General features: G+C 36.5%; 1 protein-coding gene across 4 annotated transcripts in view; it reads right to left on the reverse strand.

Annotated features, from left to right (window-relative positions):
• The window catches only part of SEC24B (SEC24 homolog B, COPII coat complex component), a 94836-nt gene that overhangs the window by 44821 nt on the left and 23525 nt on the right, over window positions 1-26490 (reverse strand). For 2 of the 4 annotated variants that reach the window (XM_079920799.1, XM_079920798.1), the window contains exons 3-4: window positions 17167-17340; window positions 8148-8252 (exon numbers count right to left, since the gene is read on the reverse strand). In XM_079920799.1, the coding sequence (XP_079776925.1) occupies window positions 8148-8252; window positions 17167-17340 (279 nt within the window). The remainder of the gene's footprint in view (window positions 1-8147; window positions 8253-17166; window positions 17341-26490) is intronic. The other 2 variants (XM_079920801.1, XM_079920800.1) reach the window with 1 other exon arrangement.

A 26490-nucleotide genomic window follows, 5' to 3' on the forward strand; every position in this document is an offset into this window, starting at 1 on the left:
CTAGAGAAAAGTCTGCACACAGCAACGAAGACCCAATGCGGCCAAAAGTAAAAATAAATAAATAAACTAAAAATAAATAAATAAAAGAATAAAATAAAATTCACTTTCGGGGACTTCCCTGGTAGTCCAGTGGTTAAGAATCCACCTTCCAGTGCAGGGGACACGGGTTCAAGCCCTGGTCGGGGAACTAAGACTCCCACATGCTGTGGGGAAACCAAGCCCATGCGCTCTAGAGCCTGTGCACCACAACTGGAGAGCCTGCACGCCTCGACTAGAGAGAAGCCTGAGCACAGCAACGAAGAGCCTGTGTGCCACAACGAAGAGCCTGCGCGCTGCAACAAAAGATCCCACCGGCTGCAACTAAGACCCAATGCAGTTGAATAAATAAATTTTAAAAGTTTTTAAAATTCACTTTCAGAAGAAAAGAACAAATGCAAATCTCTATTTTGAACTTGTTAAAATATCAAAGCAACAATAAAAGTTATAAATCCAGATGAAACACTAAACAGACTCAAACTTTGCTAAAACTTATTGTTCAGATTAATTCTAATTAGGTTATGCCATTACTGCCAATACAAATCAAAATGATATTTTTTAAAAAGGTACATTATGAAACATGTCAATATTCTAAACATGCTTAAAAACACCTTCACTAGTTCCCCTACCATTTTATAGAATAAGGTCTAAATGCTTTTATACTGCCATAAAAAAAAACTTCAAAATTTGTCTTCCACTTTCCTTGTCACCTCCATCTCCCACCTGTTCTTGTACCACCTTCCCTTTTACCTTATGACACAGTCACACCCAACTTCTCACTCTTCATCCCAATACACTATTTTTTGTGTTATGTACCATACATATTGGTCTGTTTGCCTAGATTTTCTTTTTCCACATGGCAAATTCCTACTCAACCTTCAAATTTCAAACCCTTCCTAAAACCTTTCTGACATGCCAATGGAAATCATTTCTTCTCCTATATAGGGACATTTTCTTAACCCCGAATTACTGTACTTTTCAAGCTGTACTGTAATCACATATGATATCTGCTTCCCTGTCATATTATTAGTATACAGAGGCAGCTATGCTACTGTATTGACATTTGGAACCAAGATACCAAGCAAAATACTGCTTTCTAAATACGAGCTAGTTTTAGTCGAATGAGAAGCTTTGGTACTTGTCACCATTCTTAAAACCTCTGATAGGTCCAGTTTGCCTCAGTCACTTCACGCTACAATTAGTGGTAACAAATATTCTGAGCAAACGGAGGGTGAATATGAATGTAATACTTGGGAAACATTTTCCCTCATTCTTTTACTGGCTCTATGTCACAGGTTGAGAGAAGAAAAGGGGAAGTCAGAAAAGAGGGGGAGCTGAATCTGAGGAAGTAAGGAGTAAGGTCAAATGAATAGCTCAGAATCTGTGAAGTTGGGGGAAAAAAACCAGGATGCACTGAAGCCTTCTAAAAAAAACTTAAGCCATTCTCTCTCCATGGGTCAACAAAGTCTAATATACTTACTAGTATTGGTCAACTTGAAATTAACCAGGTAATTTGAGATTTCACTTCCTCATAACTTGTATAGAACATGGAAAACTGTAAGTCAAATTCCCTCTCTACCACTTACCAGTTGAGAGAAAATGGACCAGAATCCTAACATTTCTGAGCCATTCCTTATTTATAAAAACAGATGCTATAACACCTACTCCACAGGCCTAATGTTAAGATTAAACAGCTATAACAGATATAAATTAAACAGATACTAGCCAGAGACTCAGGAAATGTTCTTTTTTTTCTCTTCCCTCTTCCTATGCTAAAACAGTGCTACAAAAGAGGGGAAAAGAAAGACCAAGACAAGAACCTCCTGATGGATAAGGCTAATCCAGACTTCAACCAAACTTTCCTTAACATTTATCACTGAGAACCAAGTTACTTTTGATTTGTAAAAATGGTTCTCTTCTTTCGGTAATACTCTAATACTCTCCCCCCCCCCCAATCTTCCTTCTACCTTAGTCTAAGAACTCTTATTTCTCACTGGCTTATTCCAAAAGCTTCAAGCTCGAATCAATTTCTTCTGTAAATGCAAAATCAATTTGCATTTCCAAAATGCAAGTTTGGTTATGTTATTTTCCCATGTAAACTCCTTCAGTGACCTCTCACTACCTTCAAGATAAAATCCAAACTCCTTACTAGGAAACGCAAGGTTCTTAAAGATCTTACCCAGCCATCCTACTCACCCTCACTCAATTCTTCTTGCCACTGCTCTCTGCAAACCATAGGTCCCAAACTCACTAAAGTTCCCCAAACATGCTACCTTCTCTCAAGCATCTTGCTTTGTTTCAAAAAGTGTCTCTGACTCTCCCCAGATCCCTCACTTGCCCAATTCCAAGTTCTTTCAGATTCAGTTTAGGTTCCCCTGCCCCCGCTCCAGGAGAATCCTCCCTGTCATCCCACCCTACATCTGGTTCCAAATTCTCCTATGTATTCCTATAAAACACTATGATTAACACAGGACTCACTATCATTTTGTTCTATATTCCAAATCAGACTGTGAGCTTCTTGGGTTTTTAATCAAGCTCACAAATAGGGCATTATTAATCTGTTTATAAATTGGTTGTTCAGAACTCAGAATAAACTTTTTCAAAGAAATAATGAAATAACTGGTATTTATTATCCCAAGTTGTTTCATAAGCACTCTTAAAAAACCCATAATCCATATTATTGATTAAACACTACACATTTATGACAGGCTGGAAAAAATAAAGCATTTGCAAATGTTTAGTATTTCAGTTAATTAGTTTTAGGGCTAGCCTAGACATCCAATCACCATTCAATCACTATTTCTATTTGAAAGTGCCTTCTGAATTCTAACTCTGGACACTGGTACCAAATCTCCTTCTGCTATAGCCCTAATACTCTGCCCTCTTCCGCTGTACAGAGCTGGAGTTGGAGTTTCCAGCTATAGCAATTATATATACATGATGTTTGCAAGCTAGAACAGGTATCATCTGCAAACGTGTGAGCACATTTTGTTTTCAATCTATATGAATACTGAAAACCCTGAAACTAATACTGTTCTTAATGGCATGGATATCTTTTTATATCCTTCACAGACCTAGGACATGTATTCAATTTCTAAAATTTAAAAAGTATACTAAATATGTATTGAATTTAGTTGAAAGATATTTATTTGTTAAAATAATCACATAGTATATCAGTTAAAGAGAAAGATAGATTTGCATCCTTTTAGGGATTTTCTTTGGCGGGGGGTAGGGGAGTGGTGGAAGAAAAGGGAAGATGCTGATCAAAGAGTACAATCTTCCAGCTATACATGTTCGAGGGATCTGGGGATCTAATGTATAGCATAATGATTATAGTTAAAAATACCATATTATATACTTGAATTAAGAAAAAAAAGAAGAATTTTCTGTGGAAGTTAGAGGTAAGGCCAATACTGTGCTGTTATCTACAGGAGTTGACTTAATTTGTTCTGTATCAAAATACAACATTACCTTTTAAAACATCCAAGCAAACCATAAACATATCATTATCTTTGACATACTACCTGGCACTGAATAATTACTATTAGCCTGTGTGAAAGTCAAATAAAAATTGACTAGCACCTTAAAATTCATTATGAAAAAATCAGAAGTTTTTTCCTAACGTCATTTACAAAATATAGCATCAAGCTGTCACATTACTAGAGCCATGGGAGAGAGCTTCCTGTTGTCCTCTGGCCTCTTCCTAATCTGAAAACTCCCGAGAGGAAAGGCACTGGGAGTATGGACAGCAGGTGACAGAACATTAGCTGACAGTGTCTCCCAGGGACTAGGGCTGATACTGATCTCTGATTTTTTACTCTCCCCTTTCACTTTATTTCACTGCTTACTCCCTTTCACTCCCATTTTCAAGTTAGTATTCCTTACTAGTATAGGTATGACAGTACTTGTCTTCAGTACTGAATCTAAAACTAATAAAAGGTCCACTCTAGCACTGACAACTGAAGGAGTGAATACCTGTAACTGAATAAACTTAGTGAGGAATTTAAGATATAACCATTATGGGAACCTGATAGTTTGCTATCTGCTCAAGTTTTCTTTAAGTTTATTCTCCAACAATTCTGAACTTTTAGAAGCTGCCAACAAAACATAAGACTGTCTCTAGTACAAAATCCTATTTTAGTTTCCAAGTGTGCATTTAATGAGGAAACCTTAAAAAGGAAGCCTATTTGTAGCATGTAATTTTAAAAAATATAATTAGATGGCTTAATGTAAAATCAGAACTGAAATCAAAATTTTCTTTTAAAACTGAAAGTTTTAAATAAATATCCGTGTACTTGACTCCTAGATAGACCCGCTGTCAAGGAAACCCTAAGCTTTAATAAATGAAAAGCTAAAATAAGAGGATAGTTACTTTAAATATAACTATAAAGAAGATTATCACTGATTTCCAAACCTGCTTGCTAGTTGATATTTCATTACTGCTTAATAAATTTTTCCAAAATTGGAGAATAATCCACATAAACTAAATACATAAAAATCTCATGATAATAGGGAATGAATACCACTGAAATGCTTAAAAAATAGAGCACTCCAAAATCTCTACTTGACAGATACACTTATATGTAATCTCCGTACCAATTTGAGGCATTCTTTTACCTTTTTACATATGAAAAAAATACTGTAACTGAGCAGGATTTAAAAAATAAAATAAAATTCATTTTAAAGCTAGATTTTCTTTCCATTTTTTCTTTCCCCTCACTTAGAATGTCCCTTTAATTTGCAATCAACAAAAATAGGACTTTTTTTTTTTTTTTTTTTTACAAACCATGAAGAGACAACACCAGGATCCTAGTAAAAATGTCCATAGTCCAGTCATTATTTTGTTGCATAATAAAAAAGGCAAAGGAGGAAGATAACATGTAAGAAATGCCATGGTGACCACTGCCATGTGCCCTTTAGTTCTCACCTATTCCAGGGCTTTGTGTTCTCACTAGGAGATAAAGACTATCCTCTTCACACCTCTCTGCAGACAGACCTCGGTTTGAATCTCCGCTCTGCTACTTAGGAGTTGTGTGACCAGAGACAAATGTTACTGTACATGTTCAGATCGTAGTCAACTCATCTGAAAAATGGAGCCAATTATCTCTGCCTTGCAGGATTGTTGAGAACAAATTGAGATAAAAACATGTTCTCAATGTTAGTAATGACACCTAATTTTTTTTTTTTATGGTACACGGGCCTCTTACTGTTGTGGCCTCTCCCGTTGCGAAGCACAGGCTCCGGACGCGCAGGCTCAGTGGCCATGGCTCACGGGCTCAGCCGCTCCGCGGCATATGGGATCTTCCCGGACCGAGGCACGAACCCGTGTCCCTTGCATTGGCAGGCGGACTCTCAACCACCGCGCCACCAGGGAAGCCCACACCTAATTTTTTTTTGAGAGATTTTACCATTTGCCAGACACTGTTCTAAGCTCTTTACGAACAATACCTTCAATCCTCAAAACGACCATATGTAATTGTTACTGCTTTTATTCCTCATTTACATATGAGTAAATTGAGACTCAATGAGTTTAAGAAACTTGTCTAAGGTCACAAAGCTAATAAGTGACAAAGTCCAGATTTGAATTTAGAAGAAAAGACACAAAACCCCACAGCTTTTAGCTCTTTAGTGCTGCATCTGGCACACAGTAAGTATTCAAAAATGTTAGGTATTATTAAAATCTAAATGCTGTGAGTTAAGAATTTAGGGATTTTTAATCTGTAATATATTCAAGAAAAAAAGTAGTTAAATAACATAAGGTGATAGGAGAAAAGCCATTAATGCTAAATCGTTTTGATTTTCCAATTTTTTTTTCTGTCTAAGGAAAAGGGGTTTTTAACCACTGCACCTAATTGTAAGCAGAACAAAAACGGGAGTAATTTAGGCTGACAAATATTACGCAAAAAACCACATTTTTGAAATGTGTAAAATAAGGATCATGAGATTAAAAAGTGAGACATATGTAGGATCTGAATAATATATACATTAAATAATAATAATAATTCAGGACCTGGGAGCAATGGCCCATCATTAGCAATGACCCCACATTACAATCACATCTTGGTTTCTAAAACACCCTTCTCTACTATACGCACCAGGACTAAAGGAAATGGTTTGTCCCAGGCTTGCAGCAGCCCAAATACAAGATGAGCTAGGAACATCTTATCGAGGACTTAAGGTACTTAAAATAAGTGCTTAAAGATTCATGGGAACATTTAAAAAAGACAGTTTGAAGGAGCTGCTACTGGCCAGGACAAGTTGCTATCAAAATAACTAATGACAGTAATGGATTATTACCCACTGTATAAAATAAGAATCCATGAGTCAATATGAACCCAAAGCAATCAACAAGGGAGAAGGAGAAAGCTCTTCTTCACAATGAAACCTCAACTCATAAATATAGAAGGAATGTCGGAACTAGAAAATCACCAACGAATGTTAAAACTAGTGAGTGACGGTTTAAAAAAAAGAACAGGAAATTTACGTAGTATCATAGAATTTCCCCACAAATCACTTATTAATTTCAATGGAAAAAAGAAGTACCTTTACAGTTGAGAAACCTGGCAGACACCATCTTAATCAAGTAATCAAAGTTAACATCATCAATATGGGGATAAATCAACAACATGTGCCTCGGACACAATGTACTGAGAATACAACATTACTTCAGTGGTAATCTTGCCAAAAAATGCATGATTTGAATCTAATCACAAGTACACACCAGATAACCCCAAACTGAGGGACATTCTACAAAATAACTGGCCTCTATTATTCAAAAATGTCAAAGTCAAGAAAGAGAAAGAAAGGTTAAGGGACTGTTCTAGGTTGAAGGAATCTAAACAGAAATGACGACTAAATTCAGTGCATGAACCTGGGCCATGGAAACAGCTATAAAAGATCTTACTGAGACAACTGTTGAGATTTGACTATGGACTGTGTAACAGATATTATTGCAACAGTGCTCAATTTCTTGACAACTGTATTGTGTTTATGTTATGTAAGGCACTGTCCTTACAATCAGGAAATACATACTGGAGTATTTAGAGGTAAAGGTTCATGATATCTCCACCTTCAAATGACGTAGGAAAAACTGTTTATAGAGAGAAGCAACTGCGGCAAAAATGGTAAAGTGTATACGGTAGTTTCTTTCACTCTTCTATAAGACTGAAATTATATAAAATAAAAAATTACCCCAAATTCAGAAAGATAAATGGGTATGTAGATTTTTAAGGTAAGAAAAATTACTCTCCATCTGGAACCCTCTATTTTCAACCCACCACCTCAAATCATGCATAAGGATTTAAATATTTTAAAAATGCAAAGGAAGTGGAAACTTTTAGTTAAGCGGATTGTTTACAGAGCAAATCCTTCCACTCAATTATAAAGATAACAGAAAGAGAATCATGGTCATGTATAATAACCTTAAAGATCATCACTTATTGGTTCAGTCAAACGATTAGAATTAATGGACGAACTGAGTAGCTTAATACTCAACAGTTATACTTATCAAAGGCAGAAAAAGATATTAAACAGCCTGCAACACATAATCGCATGCACAGTTTCTTCACCTAGCATGATGTGAACTAGTACTTCATGAAGCAGGAAGATAACTAAAAATTGGGGGTCTTCTAAATATATGACAGAAAAGGCCACAAGGACTTCAGAGGAACAATGTCCTATTTCTCTTTCACTTTTATGAAGTCCACATGATTCATTTTGATTAGACTAAAGTAGCATGCAAAGCAGAAAATAAAACATTCCTAAAAGGAGTCCTAAAAGGGTGCTACAGCAGTCATCAGCCAAAAGCTTCAGTCGGGACTCATTCTTTTGCATGTGGCACGAGAGAAAATGCGCTTCGGAAAGAAGAAAGCACTCTATCTTCGTGAAAAATGCATTACTTACAAAACGGTAGAGGGGTCCAAAGGAGAAAACACAAAACAAATAAACATGCAAAACTCCTCATTTCGAGTGACCCAACCTTCTATAACTGAAACCAAGCTATTGAGCTAAATCTGCAAAGACACATTTTTTTAAGGACCAGTAAGACTGTGGACATAAAAAGAAAACTCGAGCAGGGAAAGGTCAAGAACTGGTGTAAAGCTAAAGCAGACCTGCTTCCTCATCCTCCTCCTCCTCTTCCTCATCATCGGAAGTGGATGACAAGGGAGTTGGTGCGGAGCTAGCTTGATTATTAACATATTCACCATACTGCATGCCTGTAAAGTGGAAAGCACAAACACAAGAGTCAAACCAACAGGAGAGATGAGAAATAAAATTCTGACATTGCATTAAAAGTGAGAAAGAACTCTGACATTCCGAAGAATATCCCAGCATGCATATTAATATCAGCTAACTTATTATCAAAACCGAAACAAACCGTTAGAAAATCTCTGCGAAGCAGTTTAGTAAAAGCAGCTTTAATATGAACTAATTGGTCTAAGTGTAAAAAAATAAAAAGGACCATGTCTGACACTGTTAATATTTAGGAAACTGCACTGATACTCTCTGAACATTTTACTGAGCTCTGTACATGTTTACCTTCTTTGACCTTGGGGCCCTTGTGGTATACTTCCTTTGGGACTGTGTATTCTTGGTGAGCAGTGATCATTTCTACTAAAATGAATTTATACAGCACACAACACACGTACAGATACTTGGTACCTTCCTTCTGCTAATGCCACCCTGCTGGTAACTCAGTTCTCATAACGGAAAAACAATGACAGTTAAAGGAAAGAACTGTATTGAGCATAGTTCTCTGCTCAGAGTAGACGCTCAAAAAAAAAAAAGGCTTATTAACTGTGGCCCTACAAGTGAGACAATTACAGAAAAGTAAATTTTCTGAGATGGCCAATCATCTCAGCATCAGACTAATGCCTACATGTGAGTCTGAAGTAGGTGAATGAGACTAGTCCTCAGTGTGAGATACAGCAAGAGAAAGCAGAGTCTGTGGAAAAGGCCCAACAACTGGTAACTGTATAGTACTTTCCTTTAAAAAAAAAAAAGTTGATTGCATATTATTATTTGATTAATCTAGCAAAATCAAGACAAAAAAATTAACATCCACAAAACTTCTAAGGGGGAAAATTTTTAAGACTTAACAAAATGCAAACGCTTCATAAATAAAAATAAACATCCTTACAAAGAAAAATCTTATAGCTCAATTTGAAAAAACAGTAACATAGTGTGGATTTTCAAGAACATTTCACAATATTGGAAGCACAATGAAGCCGTGCCTCACCGAAAAAATCATGTGGTAGACCTCTGATGTTCTCTTCATTGTTTCTTTCAGATGACCTTTTTTTTTTTTTTGCGGTACGCAAGCCTCTCACTGCTGTGGCCTCTCCCGCTGCGGAGCACAGGCTCCGGACGCGCAGGCTCAGCGGCCATGGCTCACAGGCCCAGCCGCTCCGCGGCATGTGGGATCTTCCCAGACCAGGGCACGAACCCGTGTCCCCTCCCGTGTCCCCTGCATCGGCAGGCGGACTCTCAACCACTGCGCCACCAGGGAAGCCCCAGATGACCTTTTAAATTAGCATGGAGAAACATAACTCATGCCTATAGTAAGAAAAAAGCTATTAAAATCTGAACTTAGAAGAGAGCAAAGGTTAAACTGTATATGAATGAAGCTTTGATCCTCATGACTAAAGAAGTCATGGAAAAATCTGATAGCTTTGCTGAAACATGTTTTAAATACAGATAAAATGGCAGTTATCACAAATTCATCTGAGAAAGTAAAAATCAATGTAAAATAAGTTCAGGCAACACAAAAAATAAACTTGGTACCTTGAAAGACCAAATTCAGAGTGGCATGTTCCTCTAATAAAGGCCTAGTTAAAATGAAAATTTGACTAATATTAGACCTTAGGTTAAATATATTAAGAAGTTTATAACAGACATAAGTTAACAGTAAAAAAGATTTTATAGAAAAGAAATTCTTCAATTTAAGAACTTCTTTAAAAACGAAGTACTTTCCCAAAATGCCAATTAGCATTGCACTTTAAAAAGTACACATGTATGTATGTATATAATAAGCAGAAATAAGAGAAAGAAGAAAAAAAAGAAATTACATTTACTGTGCTAAGCTAAGAGAGGCCAAAAAACAGGAAGAAAATCCATTCTTTTCCTGACTGAATCATTCTGTAGACTGCTGACTCTAATCAAAGAAGCCAAAGCATAGGGCAAACCTATATGTATTATAAGACAAATATTTTCTTCTCTTTTTCCAGATTTACTGAATAAAAACAGATACCACATATTATTGGAAAAATATCCAATGCTTAATTGGAAGCAAATGAGATGGCTATCCAATGATTAAAGAAAAATTTATAGAGCAACTACTTAATGCACTGGAACAAAGCTATAAATAAGAACAGAGTAATATTATTTATTACAATATCATTTTAGATTATACAGTGGTTGCCAACTTACTGTATTAACAGAATGTCACACAACATACTTAATTTTACTGTCCTAAAAAAAAGATGCAATCCTTTTTGAGAAGTGCCGGAGATGAAAGTATCAAGATTTAAGCTCTTCCCAACTGCGACTCAATATTTAAGGCTCAGAATTTAGCCTTCCTTTGCTCGTTTAAGTAAACTTTGTTAAAAGCTTGGGAATACTAACAGCAGAAGGACATGATATTTTAGTTCATCCACAGAAGAATGGTAAGAGCTCCAGAATAACAATCAATTGACATTTAAATGCCCTGCTCTAGGTTGTATACAGCACATGTCGAAATGTCCTGGGGTACCTCCCACCCCAGCCATCACCACCAAACAAGGAAGGAATGCCACACTCTCAATTCATTCTGTCTTAAGCAGAGCTTCCAAGGTATGGATCTAGAAAACCAAGAGGCGGGACGCTATTTCACAGACTGAATGACATGATGAAGAGCCTGTTACTGACACGGCCCCAATATTTTTCAAAAGACATTCTGTTTAAACTACCTATCATTAAAGTACCTTCAGGCCAATTTCTCCAGGAGAGTTGGAGTTGCTTAATAAAAGGCATCTTTACTGTTCCACTGGGAATAAATAAAACTAGTCTTAAGAGAAAACAAACCCCTTGTGGAGGTTAGCTTTTTTAAATTCAAGAGTTCAGACTTCTGAGAAACTGTTACCTTTCCTAATCTGGTCTTCTAACTAGGTACACACACTAGAAGACTTTGCAAGGGTTCCCACGAAAGAAGGCTTTTAAGGGAATCACTCTCCACAGTACTCTCTTTCCTACATCTTATCCACCTAAGAAAGTACCTGTGTTAAGAACAGACTTTTTCTCACTTTACAAAGGAAACACATTACCTTAACTTATCCTAAATCTTACTAGGAAAGCTTCCTTCTTCTTTAAATGATTGATCAAGGCACCCTAGATCTACAGACTATCTTTTACCTTGCCATACATGCTGCAGTTAAAAATGAAACATATTAGAAATAGGGTTGGCTTTATTAATTCAGAAATAGTGAAAAGTAGGGTGGCGGCAGTAATGATAAATTTATTTAATGATTCTGCATGTGTGAAGGCCCCAACCACTACTGCCAAAGAATCCATTGCTTTTGAAAGAGTCACATGAGAACAAAGCAAAAACAATAAGAAATACTGAACAGACAAGCAGCAGGACATTATGGATAAAGATGGGGTCTCTGGGTTCTATTCCATGTAATACCACTTACTAGCTGTGTGTCCTTGGGCAAAATTACTAACCTCTCTGTTCTTCATTTATATCATCTGTAAGGTGGGGTAATAACTACCTCAAACAGCTGCTGGGAGGATTAAATGAATTAATATATTTTAAATCTTATTAGAATGGTGCCTGAAATATAGTAAATACTATACAAGTATTCACGACTATTACTTTTATTTATTTATTTATTTTTTGCGGTACGCGGGCCTCTCACTGTTGTGGCCTCTCCTGTTGCGGTGCACAGGCTCCGGACGCGCAGGCTCAGCGGCCATGGCTCATGGGGCCCAGCCACTTTGCGGCATGTGGGATCTTCCCGGACCGGGGCACGAACCGGCGTCCCCTGCATCGGCAGGCGGACTCTCAACCACTGCGCCACCAGAGAAGCCCACTACTATTACTATTGAACTTTAAAAACATGTTTTTGTATATATTTAATTAAAAACAATTATTTTCAACTATTCTTAACATTTATCCCTAGGACAAGTCATTAGTTAGAAAAAGAACCTTCTACCAACCTGAATAATATTCTTAGTAATACTAGTTCTTTTAAAAATAAGTAGAACATTTCTAGGCCTACCAGTCTTTTTCAAGAGACACTGGATAAAACTCATAGGTAAAAATTCTACATGTTTTTTTCAGAAGCTATGAGATGTTCAATAAAGTACTTTACAACCTATTTTATCATAAAATATTTATAATGGTTATAATCATTTCATATCCCCTTATACTTTATATAGTACTTAATGCTTTCTACCTCCTTTTAACCAAAAACAAAACAAAACAAAACTTTACTAGCAGGTAAACCTATTAGTACTTAGTAGTATATATATATATATATATATATATGTGTGTATATATATATATATGTATATAATAAAATACGTGGGAACATTTTTATTATGATATATGATGAAATTAAGAGTTATTTCTAATTTTTATGCTTGATTCCTATTTAAATACTAAAAAAAGCCAAATAACAGAGTTTGATACACACTATGCATATATTTACCACAGGAATACAATGCTTTTTAATATAATCCTTGCTTCCCAAATAGCCTAATATTAGGTACATATTACAATGCTTTATTTCAAATTTGGCAATGAGAAGCAGCATACTGACTCACTGCCTAGTTTTTATAACCTATACTATAAAGAAGAATAATCTCTGACATTTAAATTTGATGCTCTTACTAATTTGGCTTAGGAGATGTAGGATGCAATTTACTTCTCAGCGGAATTTATGATACACCTTGAAACTTTAGGAACACGTTTCTCTGAATTAAAAAATTAAATCAGGCTTTTTGACAAAGAATAAAATTTGTGTCACTGGTTTGAAGATGAGGACTGCCTTTGCCAATTAGGTTATATGGAGATGCCATCTGTGAGATAAATGACTTACATCACAGCTTGAAGTTTTTGATAAAAATACATTAAAGTATGTGATATTTTACTGGCAATGATATAATAAAATTCATAATATTTTGAATAATTGCTAACTCAGTAAAACAAACACTGGGTTTGGAAGCAGAAGATCTGCACTGGGTCTTGGTATCCCTTTTGGGAACTTCTATGTCTTTGGGCAAAACACCTAACCTCTCTAAACCTCAGTTTCCTCATCTATAAAATAAAGGTGTAATATGATATGTCTGCTTCACATGATGATCAAGTGAGATAATAAAACTTAAAGGTATTTTAAAATTGTAAACTGCTACATGAAATAATAATGCTACCAACTATCTACAATCTGGAAAATAAAATTCAACCAACAACAATAAAAATTTCTCACATGTAACTCAGAAGGTTAAAAAACTTTATAGAACAATACTGCTTTAATAAAACCCTTCCAATACCATTCCTATCTACTTTACATGAACAAAGTTTCTCAGTAATCATATATATGCAAATAAAAACTATGAATGAAGTTTTTCTAAAGTTTATTATTCTAATAATGAATCATGCAATTCATGTACAGAAAGCTATGGTGGGACGGAGGGAAAGCCATTTATCTCAATGAAAGATGTATTTCCAATAAAAATGTACTTTCCATTAAAAAAATACCAAAATTCACGATGTTTATGTTGTTTTGACCCACTAGATACTAACAATAATTGTATTGATAGAATAATCCAGAAGAAAAAATGTTAATGTTTAGACACTTATGGTTATAGACAATATTTTTAAATTTCAATTATATATAACGTTATTGTAGCAGAAAAGCATGATAGAGTGATAAAAGAGTTTCTAGTTTAAGAATATATTATATTGTTACTACATTCAAGGGAAACATTCAAGGGATGTTAAGAAGAAAAAGGAAAAATGTAAACTTTCTAAATGTTAAAGAAGGGCTAATTTCACTTTCTTTCTTTCTTTTTTTTCTTTTTTTAATCTTTTGGCCTCACTACACGGCATGTGGGATCTTAGTTCCCCGACCAGAGATCAAACCTGCAGCCTCTGCACTGGAAGCACAGAATCTTAACCACTGGACTGCCAGGGAAGTCCCTTCACTATCTTTTAAAGGATGACAGGCTTCATTCCAGTGGATACACAGAAAAACATAACATCTTTTTTTAAAAGTCAACATACGCAGTATGTTGAAAATTATATAACTGCAAGTATTTAAACTTTTGGTGAAAAATTTTAGATGTCAATCTAAAAATGTTCAAGTAGTTACAGTTTTTTCGAAAAATTTTTAGGAGATAGATATGCAAGCAAAAATTTGAAGCCTCTCCTGTAAAAACCAGTAAAAAATGCTGAGAGAATAGCTCAGAAAGGGTGTCTTTGAAGCTGGGAATGTCAACTGAAAAAAAAGCACAACCTAAAAGTTGAGAACTGTGTTATTTGGTGGACTTTCTGAGGACTTCAAGCCTGGAAGACAGCCTCTTAGGCAGCTCTGAGGAATGGCTCCGAAGAGGTAAGGGAGGAGCCGGGACATACAGAGGTTTTGCAAAAAAGACCAGGGAGTCGGAACATCAAAAGATGACCATTAATTAAAGAAAACCAGGTTCTCAAGCCAGTGAACTTAGCACTCTTCTGTGTATGGGAAGCTGCAAGAGCCTGGGATCACTGAAATGATTCCTTTCATAGGTACCATAGCTCTCTAGGGTGGTGTTCTGTTCTTTCCTATCCTGAGTCCCCTTGGGTGCACTGCTGCGGGGTTGGCTGCAGTGGCTCAGGGCTTGGCAGTTTGTCTCCATCCTGAGTTCCCTCAGGGCTCACTGCTGGCGGCAGCTTTGTAGTGGCTTGGTGGCTCAACATTCTTTGCTTTATGGCAGGCAACACTCTTCATACACAGGAGAAAAAGACTAACCTCTTTTATGTATCAATACTTTCGTAGTCTTATCAGACCCACAGCATGCCCTACACAGCTGTACCCTGCACACAAGGGGCGTCAGTCCTGTAAACTACAGTTTGCACAACGTACATGGGGCCATAACTCATATGCATCTCTGTGTGTATCCAGATCTACCCAAAGGCAATGAGACCACTAAGTGACCAATCTCCTACTTCAGAAAAAGGAACAATAAAAGCTGCAATTCAAAGGTCTCCAGCATTATCTTTCCTGTTACTTATTCAAGGAGTTTACCTTAGGTAAATCAAGAGTTTAACAGCCAACAAAAACAATAATTCAGCCTCATTTATAGAAAGAGCACAAAATAGAAAGGTTTGAGTTGAAAATCTTTCACTCTGGTGGCTTCCCCTGCAGTCCAGTGGTTAAGATGCTGTGCTTCCACTGCAGGGGGCACGTGTTCAATCCCTGGGCGGGGAACTAAGATCCCACATGCTGTGTGGTGTGGCCAAAAGAAGAAAGAAAAATCTTTTACTCTGCTATTTACTAATTTATAATCTTGGGCAAGTTACCTAATCTTTGTGAATGTCACTTTTCTCACCTGTAAAACCAAGATAATGTCTACCTAGTAGAATTGGTAAGGGGATTAAATGAGATAATAAATATGAAGTATCTGGCACATTGTAACTGCTCGATAAACGATAGTTCCTTCTCTTTTCAAATCTATCTTATTAGTAAGAAAAAGGAAACATAATAATAATTATTTAGTGGGAAAGTGGTTTACAAAATGATACAGTAAGATGATAGGATGGTATTTAAACTAAAATGGTCAAAAGAAAAATATAATAGGAAAAAATAAATTAGCGGGGGCAATGTAAAGGGCCAAAACAAGCAGCATATATATCTTAACATCTGGAAGGTAATCATCAATGTAGAGGAAAGACATCACTCATTCAGTTAGGGCTCCTATGTACCCCTAAGTTTCTGCTACTCATGATAGGTACAACTTTCCTACCAGCCCCTCACTTTGAAAGTAAATGCTTATAATAACTAGATTCTATTCCTAATACACCCACTGGCTTGTTGGGAATCAGTGGACACTCTCTGGTGCTGCAGTTGGTTTTCCTAAAAAAAAAAACAAATAAGGAAATCTATAATGTATAATCTGATCAAAGGATAGAAAAGCCTGTTGACCACAGGAACACTCAGCAGATATAAGCAGTGAGATCAGTCTAAGGATTTATGTTGCTTTTTCCAAGTCTCAGAACATAAGAGAGTTCTTCATACTCAAGGTGAGGGGCCGTCACTACATAGTGAATATAGTCCCTAAAATATTACTAATGATTGTGCTGGAAATACAAACCACATTTTCCTAAAAACAATTATCTCTCATATATGAAAAATACAGTATATTAACCTGAAACATCAATAGATTTGGAATTTTAGCCAGACAGAACAATCAAGAATACAACCAAAAGAAAAGGCAATGTGGGGAAATGGTCAAAACAACACATTTTAGTCACCTGTCACTTATTTAACACACAGAGAATATTAAACAAGCAAACAAATAAACCATATTGTTTGTCAATGATGCAAGAGTGTGGCTTACAATTTCATTTTCATCCTCTCATTCTCAAAATTGGGTCAAAAGTTACTTTCCATTAATAATAATGACAAGCAAAGAAATCATCAAATAGGATATGGAAATTCACAAAACAAGGAAATCTTGGGTGTTTCATCCCAAAAGAAACTATAATAACCTTTAAAAAATAGAAACTAAATGGCCCATAATGGAGGGATGGAGTAGTAAATTATAATACAATGACATAATGAATTAGCCATGACTATAAAACTGTGCAGAGATATATGAAGAACTGCATAATTTAATAAATGTAAAAGCAAAATACAAAATGGTATGTAAATATGATTGCAATGATATAAAATATATAACAGATTTAACAAAATTCTATAACATAATTATATAAAATCATAAACAGACTGGAATATATTAAAAAATAGTGTTTGAATTGAGATTATAAATTACTTCTTCTCATATTTTCCATAAATTATGCTTAATCAGTTTGACTTTTTAAATTCAGCTATTTGAATTACTGTGTGCGTATTATATGTGCAATATATACAGTATAACAAATTTTTCAAATACCTTTCTGCTGTAATAGCTCTGACGGCCGTGCAACTGAGGCCAAAGGCTCAACTGGGCGACTTGCAGCAGGAGGCGTTCTTGTTGACGAGGCTCCTGACAAAACAGCGGATACTACTGGGCTGGACTTGGGAGGCTGAACATTTTGCATTACAGAACAGGACAAAGTATCTGCAACTGAAGACAAGAAACTATTTCATCCACAGCAGTAAGCTTGAAATATATTAAAATACTAACAAAACACAGTTAATCTGAAGTTCTTGTAAGAAACTTCAGCATCCCATTTATCTACTATATCTATATCTAGAAAATAATGGGTCCAAAGAAATGATTTTCAAAAAAACTAACAACTTATTCACTAAATGTTTTTAGAAGTCTTTAATGGCAATTTTCCTAAAACATTTCACAAGCTTCCATACCTTCTTAAACAAAATGAACCCCAAACAGCTTTTCTTTACTAACTAATGATCACTATTATTAATACTAATTATTGTACTGTGCAATGGTACCTTAGATAGAAGATGAACAGAGGTTATTTGCTTCTGCAGTAATGTGACTCATGAATTATATAGATGTTTCTATTAGCTCAGATCCCATTTTGTATTGTAAACTGCCACTTTTCATTTGCTGTTTCTAATCAGTTCCCATATCTCACAGGTAACTAAGTAAGGGCCTGACAGTAACATTAGGTTGGACCTCTGGAATAAAGTACATGTGATTCATAGTTGGCCTTTTTGATAGCTCAAACTGCCTGACCTACAGGATCATCTTCAGCCAACCAAGAGATAACTGAAAAACCTATGATGACAACATAAGTGTCCACTGATGGATGAATGGACTTTAAAAATGTGGTGTATATATTTATATATACATGTATGTATGTATGTGTATGCATATATCAATACATGCATGTGTGTATGTGTATATATACAGACATATATACAATGGATGAATGGATAAAGAAAATGTGGAAATAAAGAAAACACACACACACAATGGAATATCATTTAGCCATAAAAAAGAAGGAAATCCTGCCATGTGACAACGTGAAGGGACTTTCAGGTTATTACGCTAATTGAGACAAATCAGACAAAGACAAATAATGCATGGTGTAATTTACATATGGAATCTAAAAAAGCCGAACTCACAGAAATAGAAAGTTTTGGTTGCCAGAAGCAGGGAAGCAGGGGAAATAGGGAGATACTGGTCAAAGAGTACAAACTCTCAGTTACAAGATGAGTAGGTTCTGGAGCTCTAATGTATAGCACGGTGACTACAGTTAACAATACTGTTATCATATACTTGGAAGCTGTTCAGACAGTAGATATTAAATATTCTCACCATATACACGAAAATGGTAATTATGAGAGATGATGGATGTATTAACTAACCTTACTGTGGTCATCATTTTGCAATAAATATGTATATCAAATCATCATGTTGCACATCTTAAACTTACACAATAGTATACATACACATACAGACATGTACATATGTGTATATATGTATGACATGTTCATATATATATATATATGAACAAAGTTAGGTCTAAGACCGAAACAAATGCAAGAATATAGTGACAGAACAAAATGTGATACATTTCCCAATAGTGTACAAATGATATAAATATGAGAATGGAGAAAGAAGGTGGAAGGTAGTCTAAATACGTTAATTGCCACATCATTTTTAGGAAGGACAAACATCATTGTGAGACCGAAAACACAGTCACAATATTTTGCAGTTCCTCTCACTGAGAAGTGGAATCTATTTTCCCACTCCCTGAATTGAGGCTAAACTTTCGACTAGCTTTAATCAACAGAACGTGGCAGAAGTAATGGTGTACAAGTCCAAGACCTCAAGTCTCAAGAGGTACTACGGCTTATGCCTTTCTGCTCTTGAAATGCTGCCCTGAGACCATCACGTAAGGCAACGGTCCCCAACCTTTTGGCACCAGGGGCCAGTTTCGTGGAAGACAATTCTTCCAAGGCCTTGGGTGACGGGGGAATGGTTCAGGTGGTAATGCAAGCAATGGGGAGTGGTGGGGAGCCGCAGATGAAGCTTCGGTCGCTTGCCTGCCACTCTCCTCCTGCTGTGTGGCCCGGTTCCTAACAGGCCGCGGACCAGTACCAGTAGGCAGCCAGGGGGGTTGGGGACCTCTGACATAAGGAAGCTAATCTAATCATGTGGAGAAAAACCTAGGTGCCCCCACTGAACGGTGCGCACCAACTGCTAGACATATGAGTGAAGTCTACGATCCTCCAGCCCAGCCAACTCTCCGGCTAAATGAAGTCACATGAGTCCAAGAAAACGGGCAGAGGAACTGTCCAAACAACCCACAGAACTATGAAAAATAATAAATAATTTTTGTTTTAAACCAGCATTAGATAACTGGTAAAATCATTAAAAATGCTAAAGTAACAGAGCGATTAATATATTTAACAGTACAAAGTAAAAATTAAGATATAATCATCTAAAATTGAGTGATATAAAAAAGGAAAGGGGTGTGGAAGACAGTAAATATATTAACTTTACCTTTGCTCATAATAAGAAACTGAAAGACACTGTCTAAAAATATAGAAGATATTTCTGCCTCTGGTAATGATGATCTAGGTAATTAGGATCAAACCTTCTACTAAAGGTAACTTTAAAAACTATACTTAAAAAGATCTTCTTAAAATAATCAAAGATCTAACATGATATTAATGAATCTCTGGGTGAAAATCTGTAAGAAATTGAAAACTCAGAGAAATAAGCCTAACACTCAGAGCTGCTTTCATCCTGTGGTTATCTGTTGAAAACCTGATCTGTTGTTTTCTGTAGTCTTGCAGAGCATGGGAAGCAAGACATCTCCTACAGCACACCCAAGATGGGGCACCTGATTCAGCACCCCATACCTCCACTTTTAGGATAGTATCTGAAGGGTTATAACCTCGGGCTAAGGATAAACCAGGAAGCTAAGCCTTACAAAAGCCAGCAGCTTTGATTCAGAACATATGCACAGTCCCGTACATCTAGACACTTGGACTTGGATGGATGTGATCACAGGCTGGTAGTACCTGGAGGAAACTGGCAGAAGGAAATATAAATCCTCTCTGGAGAACAATTCCATCACCCTAGGCCTCAAATTATTCCCACAAGTAATTTTTCAAAAACAATTCCAAGCACAAAGTCTAAGATAAGTAGTTCAGGTTTGAACACGGCTGTTCTCCAGTCTCCAGCCTGATACACGGCATCACCCTCCTTACAGTCCTTCAATAGTCTGCCAGTGGTTGAGGGTGAAGACAAAACATCTTACCCTGAACACTTCTTAACATGGTCAACGAGGCCCTGAATGATCCTGAGTTCCCAGCCTCCTCCTGGCCCATGGTTCTCCTCTAGCTTCACTGGTCTTTCAGTCCCTTGAACTTGCCATGCTCTCTCCCATTAAAGGGGAATACACTTGCTCCCCCTTAGATGTAATAAATTTTTTTCTTTAATAAAATAATTGATACAAATAAAAGGTGATACGTATATGTGTATGTATTTATAAAATCTTAATAAAGAAACACCCATGAACTCAGCATCCAACTGTGAAAATAAAACATTTCCAATACTATTGAAGCTCTTGGTGTACTCCTCACGGAAGGTATTCCCTTGCCTCCCTTCTGAACTGTGTTCCTTATTCTCTTGCTTTTGTTATTAGTTTACCACACAAATAAGTATCCCTAAACATTATTTTTGCTTGTTTTTTTAACTTTATAACAATAGCATACTGCATATATTCTTCCATGAATCCTGTTACATTTCTGGGATTCATTTGTGTTAATGAGTATAGCTCTATTTCATCACTTTCACTGCTGGTCAGTAGCCCACTGGAAGGATATACTGATATCCATTCTATCATAAATGGACTTTTGGGTTCTAATTTTATGTTTTCACATACAGTACTACAGGAATATTCATGAACATGTCCCTGGTACACATGTGCTAGTTTCTCTGGGGGTGGAGCTCCTCAACGTGTGTGCCACAGCTCAAAAGTGGGTATGTAGCTGTACAGCAAGGGACGAGGATCCCCTCAGCCCTGGGGCCCTGTGGGAAGTGAGTCCCTTGGCCTGGGGAACAGACTAGACCCTTTAGCTCAGAATCCCTCCCCGGAAAATGTTATTTTCTACAAGTACTACACATTTAAAACAGGAAGTGGTGCCGTAGGGCCCTCTTATTCAAAGCGTACTCTATGGGCTAGCAACACTTGATACAGAAACTTGATAAAATCCTTAGGCCAGGCACTACTAGACCTGGTGAATCAGAACCTCCATTTTAACAAGGCCCCAGGTGATTCATACTCACAAAGTATGAGAAGGACTTCTCTAGAGTACACAGAAGTGGGAGAGCTGTGTTTCAGGGTGTGGTTACCTTCAATCCCACTTATGCCAAATTTCCCTAAAATGCAGAACCAATAGGTCCTTCTCCTAACACTGTCTAAGAGTTTCCTGTTATTCCACATCCTTGCCATGCCTTGGTATAGTCGGTCTTTCAAAGTTTTACCATCCTGCTGCTAGGTATAAGTAGATATCCCGTTCTAGTTTTAAGTTGCTTTTCCCTGATTATTAATGAGACCGAGTATGTTTTCCTTTCATCTGTGAAATGCCTGTTCATGTATTTTTTTCTTGGGTTGCTGGTCTTTTCCTTACTGATCTTATGTGTTATTTGTATATTCTGGATAAAATACTATAAAATATTTTTTTCTCCCGTTTCATGGCTTGTCTTTTTGTTCTCTTTATGTTGCCTTTCAATGAAACAAAGTTCTTAATTAGATGATAGTAAACCTTATCATGCTTATTCTTTATGGCTAGCTAGCACTGTGTGTGGTGTCCTTAAGAAATCTTTCCCAACTCCAAGGTTCTTCCGTATTTTCTCTCAAAAGTTTTAAAGTTTTGCCTTTTTGCATTTAAATATTTATTTCATCTGTAATTTATTTTATACATGGAGAATTCATTCTTCAGATTGCAGCTCACATATCAGAGATCAGGGAAAACTTCCTGAGTACGCTATACCTAGGGTACTCTCACCAAGCACTATACATCTCTGCTTCATGATACTTAAATAATAATAGCAATTTTACATTTATTTGTGTTTATTTGGATAATGTTTGCCTCCCCAAGAAGATTACAAACTTCATGAAGATAAGGATCAAGTTTTTTTACTTGCTATTTTATCTCCCAGCACTAAAATAAACACCTGTCACATAGCTGGCTTTCAAGTATTTGTCAAATAAATGGAGACAAGTTCCACAAATATGAAGGACCACAGAAAACTGCCAGCCAAAAACAACAACAACAAAACTACCCTTTTCACAAAGAGAATTTGACAGATGAAACATGGTATACTTAGAGACAGAACCTACAATTCAAAAATAAATCATTTGTCTGTTTATCTATTTATTTATTTATTGGCATTAAGGTAGTTCCCCTGTTAGTTTTTAGTAGCTCCTTAGTAACTGTACATAAACTCTTTTGAAACTAGGAAGGTTTAGCAAATTCTCAACTAATAACACCATTACCCATTCAAGTTGTTCAAACTAGAAAATTTAAGTCAACTTTTATTATTCCTTTTCCTTCATAAACCTTATCAATGAATTCTTGAAATCATCTCTTGCCATCTGTCTTCTGTATAAATAAATCTCAACCTGTGTCAGCATCCTTCATCTAGATAATTGTAGTAATTCCTTCCTAGCTGGTCTTCCTGTCTCCAAGTTCTTCCTCCTGCAGTCCACCTACCACATTGCTCACAGAAGAAAGATCTGAAACACAGATCTGATAGCGTCGCCCCCTTGTTTAAAAATTTCTGATGGCTGCTGATTACATACAGGACCAAGCTTATGTTTTTCCTTCAAGTCTTTTCCTCTTACTTTTCCAATGCCATAGCCCAGGAGAAAATGGGAAACTGAGATACAGAAAAGGGACAACTGATAAAGCCAACTTTTGAAGGAAGTGGTCACAAAGATGGACATCTCATCTTCTGAGCTTGAAGAAGGAGTAAATATAGAACAATTTACAGGTGGAAGGTATAAAGTTGAGTAAAGATGAAAAGGTTCAAGAGTAGCTTTGGAAAAACTGAAGGAGTACGAGTGTGAGGGAGCATAATTATTACTATCTCACAACTCTGCAATCTCATCACAAGTTTCCAAAGCTGAAAATAATCTCTTAACTGTACTATTTGTACCTCCAATGTAGTTTTCTAACTTACTTCTAACTCGTATTTCTTTATCCGGATAGTCACCTCCTATAGGGATCTATTTTGCTTTTCCTCAGACACATCACCACCCCGAGATGATAGATGTATATTAACTTACCAGTGGTTATACCTTAGTGTCATGTATGTTGTGGATTTTTATATAAGGATTATATAAATGTTTATTATTATTATTATTTTTATAAGTAGATTTTTAAGTGTTTTTTAATAAAATTGTACTCAGTACTATTCTACAATATGCTGTCAAGATGTGATCCTTACTGAAGTTGTATTACTCAGCCAACTTCATCTCAAACTAAGAAAGAGCTTCTGAACCTTGACAAATTTACCTATAGTGCCAGTTTAAAAAATTTTAATGGTATAATGACACCTTTTAAGCACCAGCCAAAATTTCACTCTAAGTTAACAACTAAACATAGCCCCCCAAACATACATCACTATGTTTTTAATAAAGTAATCTGAAATTCTAGTGCTGAATTGTACTAACATGCTTTTCTAAAATAAAGAGGCAACTGGACTTCCCTGGCTGTGCAGTGGTTAAGAATCCGCCTGCCAATGCAGCAGACACGGGTTTGAGCCCTGGTCCGGGAAGATCCCACATGCCGCAGAGCAACTAAGCCCATGCGCCACAACTACTGAGGCTGCGCTCTAGAGCTCGCGAGCCACAACTACTGAGCCCGTGTACCCTACAGCCCGTGCACCACAACTACTGAGCCCGCGTGCTGCAACTGCTGAAGCCTGCGTGCCTAGAGCCCATGCTCTGCAACAAGAGAAGCCACTGCAGTGAGAAGCCCGCGCGCTACAACGAAGGGTAGCCCCTGCTCGCTGCAACTAGAGAAAGCCCGAGTGCAGCAATGGAGACCCAACGCAGCCAAATAAATAGAATTAAAAAATAATAATAAAATATAGGCAAATGAGAGAACACTTACATGTCTCTTTTATTCTATGTTTCTGAATATGAACTCATCAACTGCCTAAAAGTAACAGCATGTATTAATCACTGTGTTTTTGATAATCACTTAAGTCAGGTTTATGCTTTTGGATCTTAACCCTTCACAAATTGCTTAAGAATTTTATTATACTACCTGAAAATGAAACTAATATAACCAGGTAATAAAAATGCAATCATTCTTGTCAATTACTCAAAGATTGATTTTCACACAAAACTATGATTAATACCTAAGATTCCCATTTTAATATGACAATATAATTTTAAAATGTCCAAACCAATTAAATTGCTTGTCTTTCTAGAACATTAAAATCAGTATACCCATGGTTCCCAAACCTTGTAATTAGGCACCCAAGTTGCCCTCGCAACAAACTCACAGAGTTCCAAGGGATGTTTTAAATTTTCAAGAGAAACACAGTGACATCTGTCAAAAAACCTTGTGAACTATTAATACTAAGTAGCTTGAGGCACTGGAAAAAATATTGAGAAACATCAGCTGAGAAAGTTTAGGAACTTCTGTAATATTTAAAGTACGTTTTAAAAGTAATCTCTTTATTTCTTTTGAAATGGTGACGAGCATGGGTCATACTAACCTGAGATACACTTAATTTGTCAACTTCTGAACTACAATTAAAAAGTCATTTACCAATCTAAAGGGAAAAAATAAAGAAACCCACTTCTTAACAAATGAACTTCTAAAATTATATTTACTATGGCTTTCACAGTATAGTATCACAATTAAAAGAATGGAAGTATACCCCCTTCTCTCTGCCTAACGGCTTAATTACTACTTATTCAAATAGAAGCTAATTTTGTAATTGTTCTTACTCTTTATTCAACATTTTCTTCAACGATAGGCCCTCCCCCACAGGTATTCTATTCCTTAGCCAAGTGGCCCTACATTTCCCTGATCCTACATCTCAGCATAAATTAGTTCTATTCAGTCCCATCTCAGAATAAGACAGCAATTAGCTGAATTTCTTCTTTTTTTGTCACAAAAGTCACAAAATCCTTAAGTCAGAGGGACCTTAGGATAAGCTGATGTGTAAAAGGACTGCTGAAAGAAGAAAGAAAGAAAACAGAATTTCTAGGGGACAGAAAGCCCTGGTTCTGAGAAGGGTAGACTGAGAGTCAGAAGAAACTGAGCTTCAGGACAAGCTCTGTTTCTAACATTAATGACTACAGGCTTTCCTCATTTGTTAAACAAAAGGACTACAGTAGAATATGGATCTGCTACCCGACATCACTCATGATCAAGTCAGAAATACAGATTTCCAAGGGAATTCGCTGGTGGTCCAGTGGTTAGGACTCTGCACTTTCACTGCTGAGGGCCCGGGTTCGATCCCTGGTCAGGGAACTAAGATCCCACAAATTGCGTGCCAAGACTACCCTGGAGATTCTATTCTAGCTCAGTAAGTTGGGTTTCAAGATCACAATCTGTGCAAGGGATTCTGGTGCACAGCCAGATTTGGGAATTGTGATAGATGTTTCAAGTTGACTTACCTAAAACCCAGTTAATGCTAAACCCCTTCTTTCTGGCCTGCCTCTACCATGAAGGCTACAAAGCTAAATATTCATTTTCTAGCCTTCCCTTAAATTAGAGATGGTCTTTTAAAACAGCTATGGCAAATGGTATGTAAAATGAAATGGGGTCAATGCCACAACCCCATCTTCTTTCCTCTCCCTTCTTTCTGCTTTTAACTTTGACTTGCTGTCTACAGGTACAGAAGTTATCTTGTTTCTATAAACCAACATACTAAGGATGGCAGAGTGGAAAGGGAAAAAAGACACTGAGGACATCTAGATCTACTGCATCTGCCTAGACTTCTTGTTATGTGAGAAAAATACCACCTTTCTTGTTTAAACCACTATTAGTTGCTTGTAGCCCAAAGTGTTTCTAAACAACATAGCAACGAAAGAATAGATGATCTCAAATGCACACTTCAGATCTAATATTCTAAAGTTCTAACTTTAAATAATCTAACTGTCCAGGGAATGATACTTTTCCACAACATCCTTGACATATGGCTATCTAGACTCTGATATACAATCTAAAGACATCATTCAGAAAACGATCACAGCTTTAACAATTCCCATCCTTTACATACCTTTTCATTCAGTTCAAGAGCAGATTTTGTTAAGTTCAA

This window comes from Stenella coeruleoalba, assembly GCF_951394435.1.
Source record: "Stenella coeruleoalba genome assembly, chromosome: 4".
In the NCBI taxonomy this organism is placed as follows: Eukaryota; Metazoa; Chordata; class Mammalia; order Artiodactyla; family Delphinidae; genus Stenella; species Stenella coeruleoalba.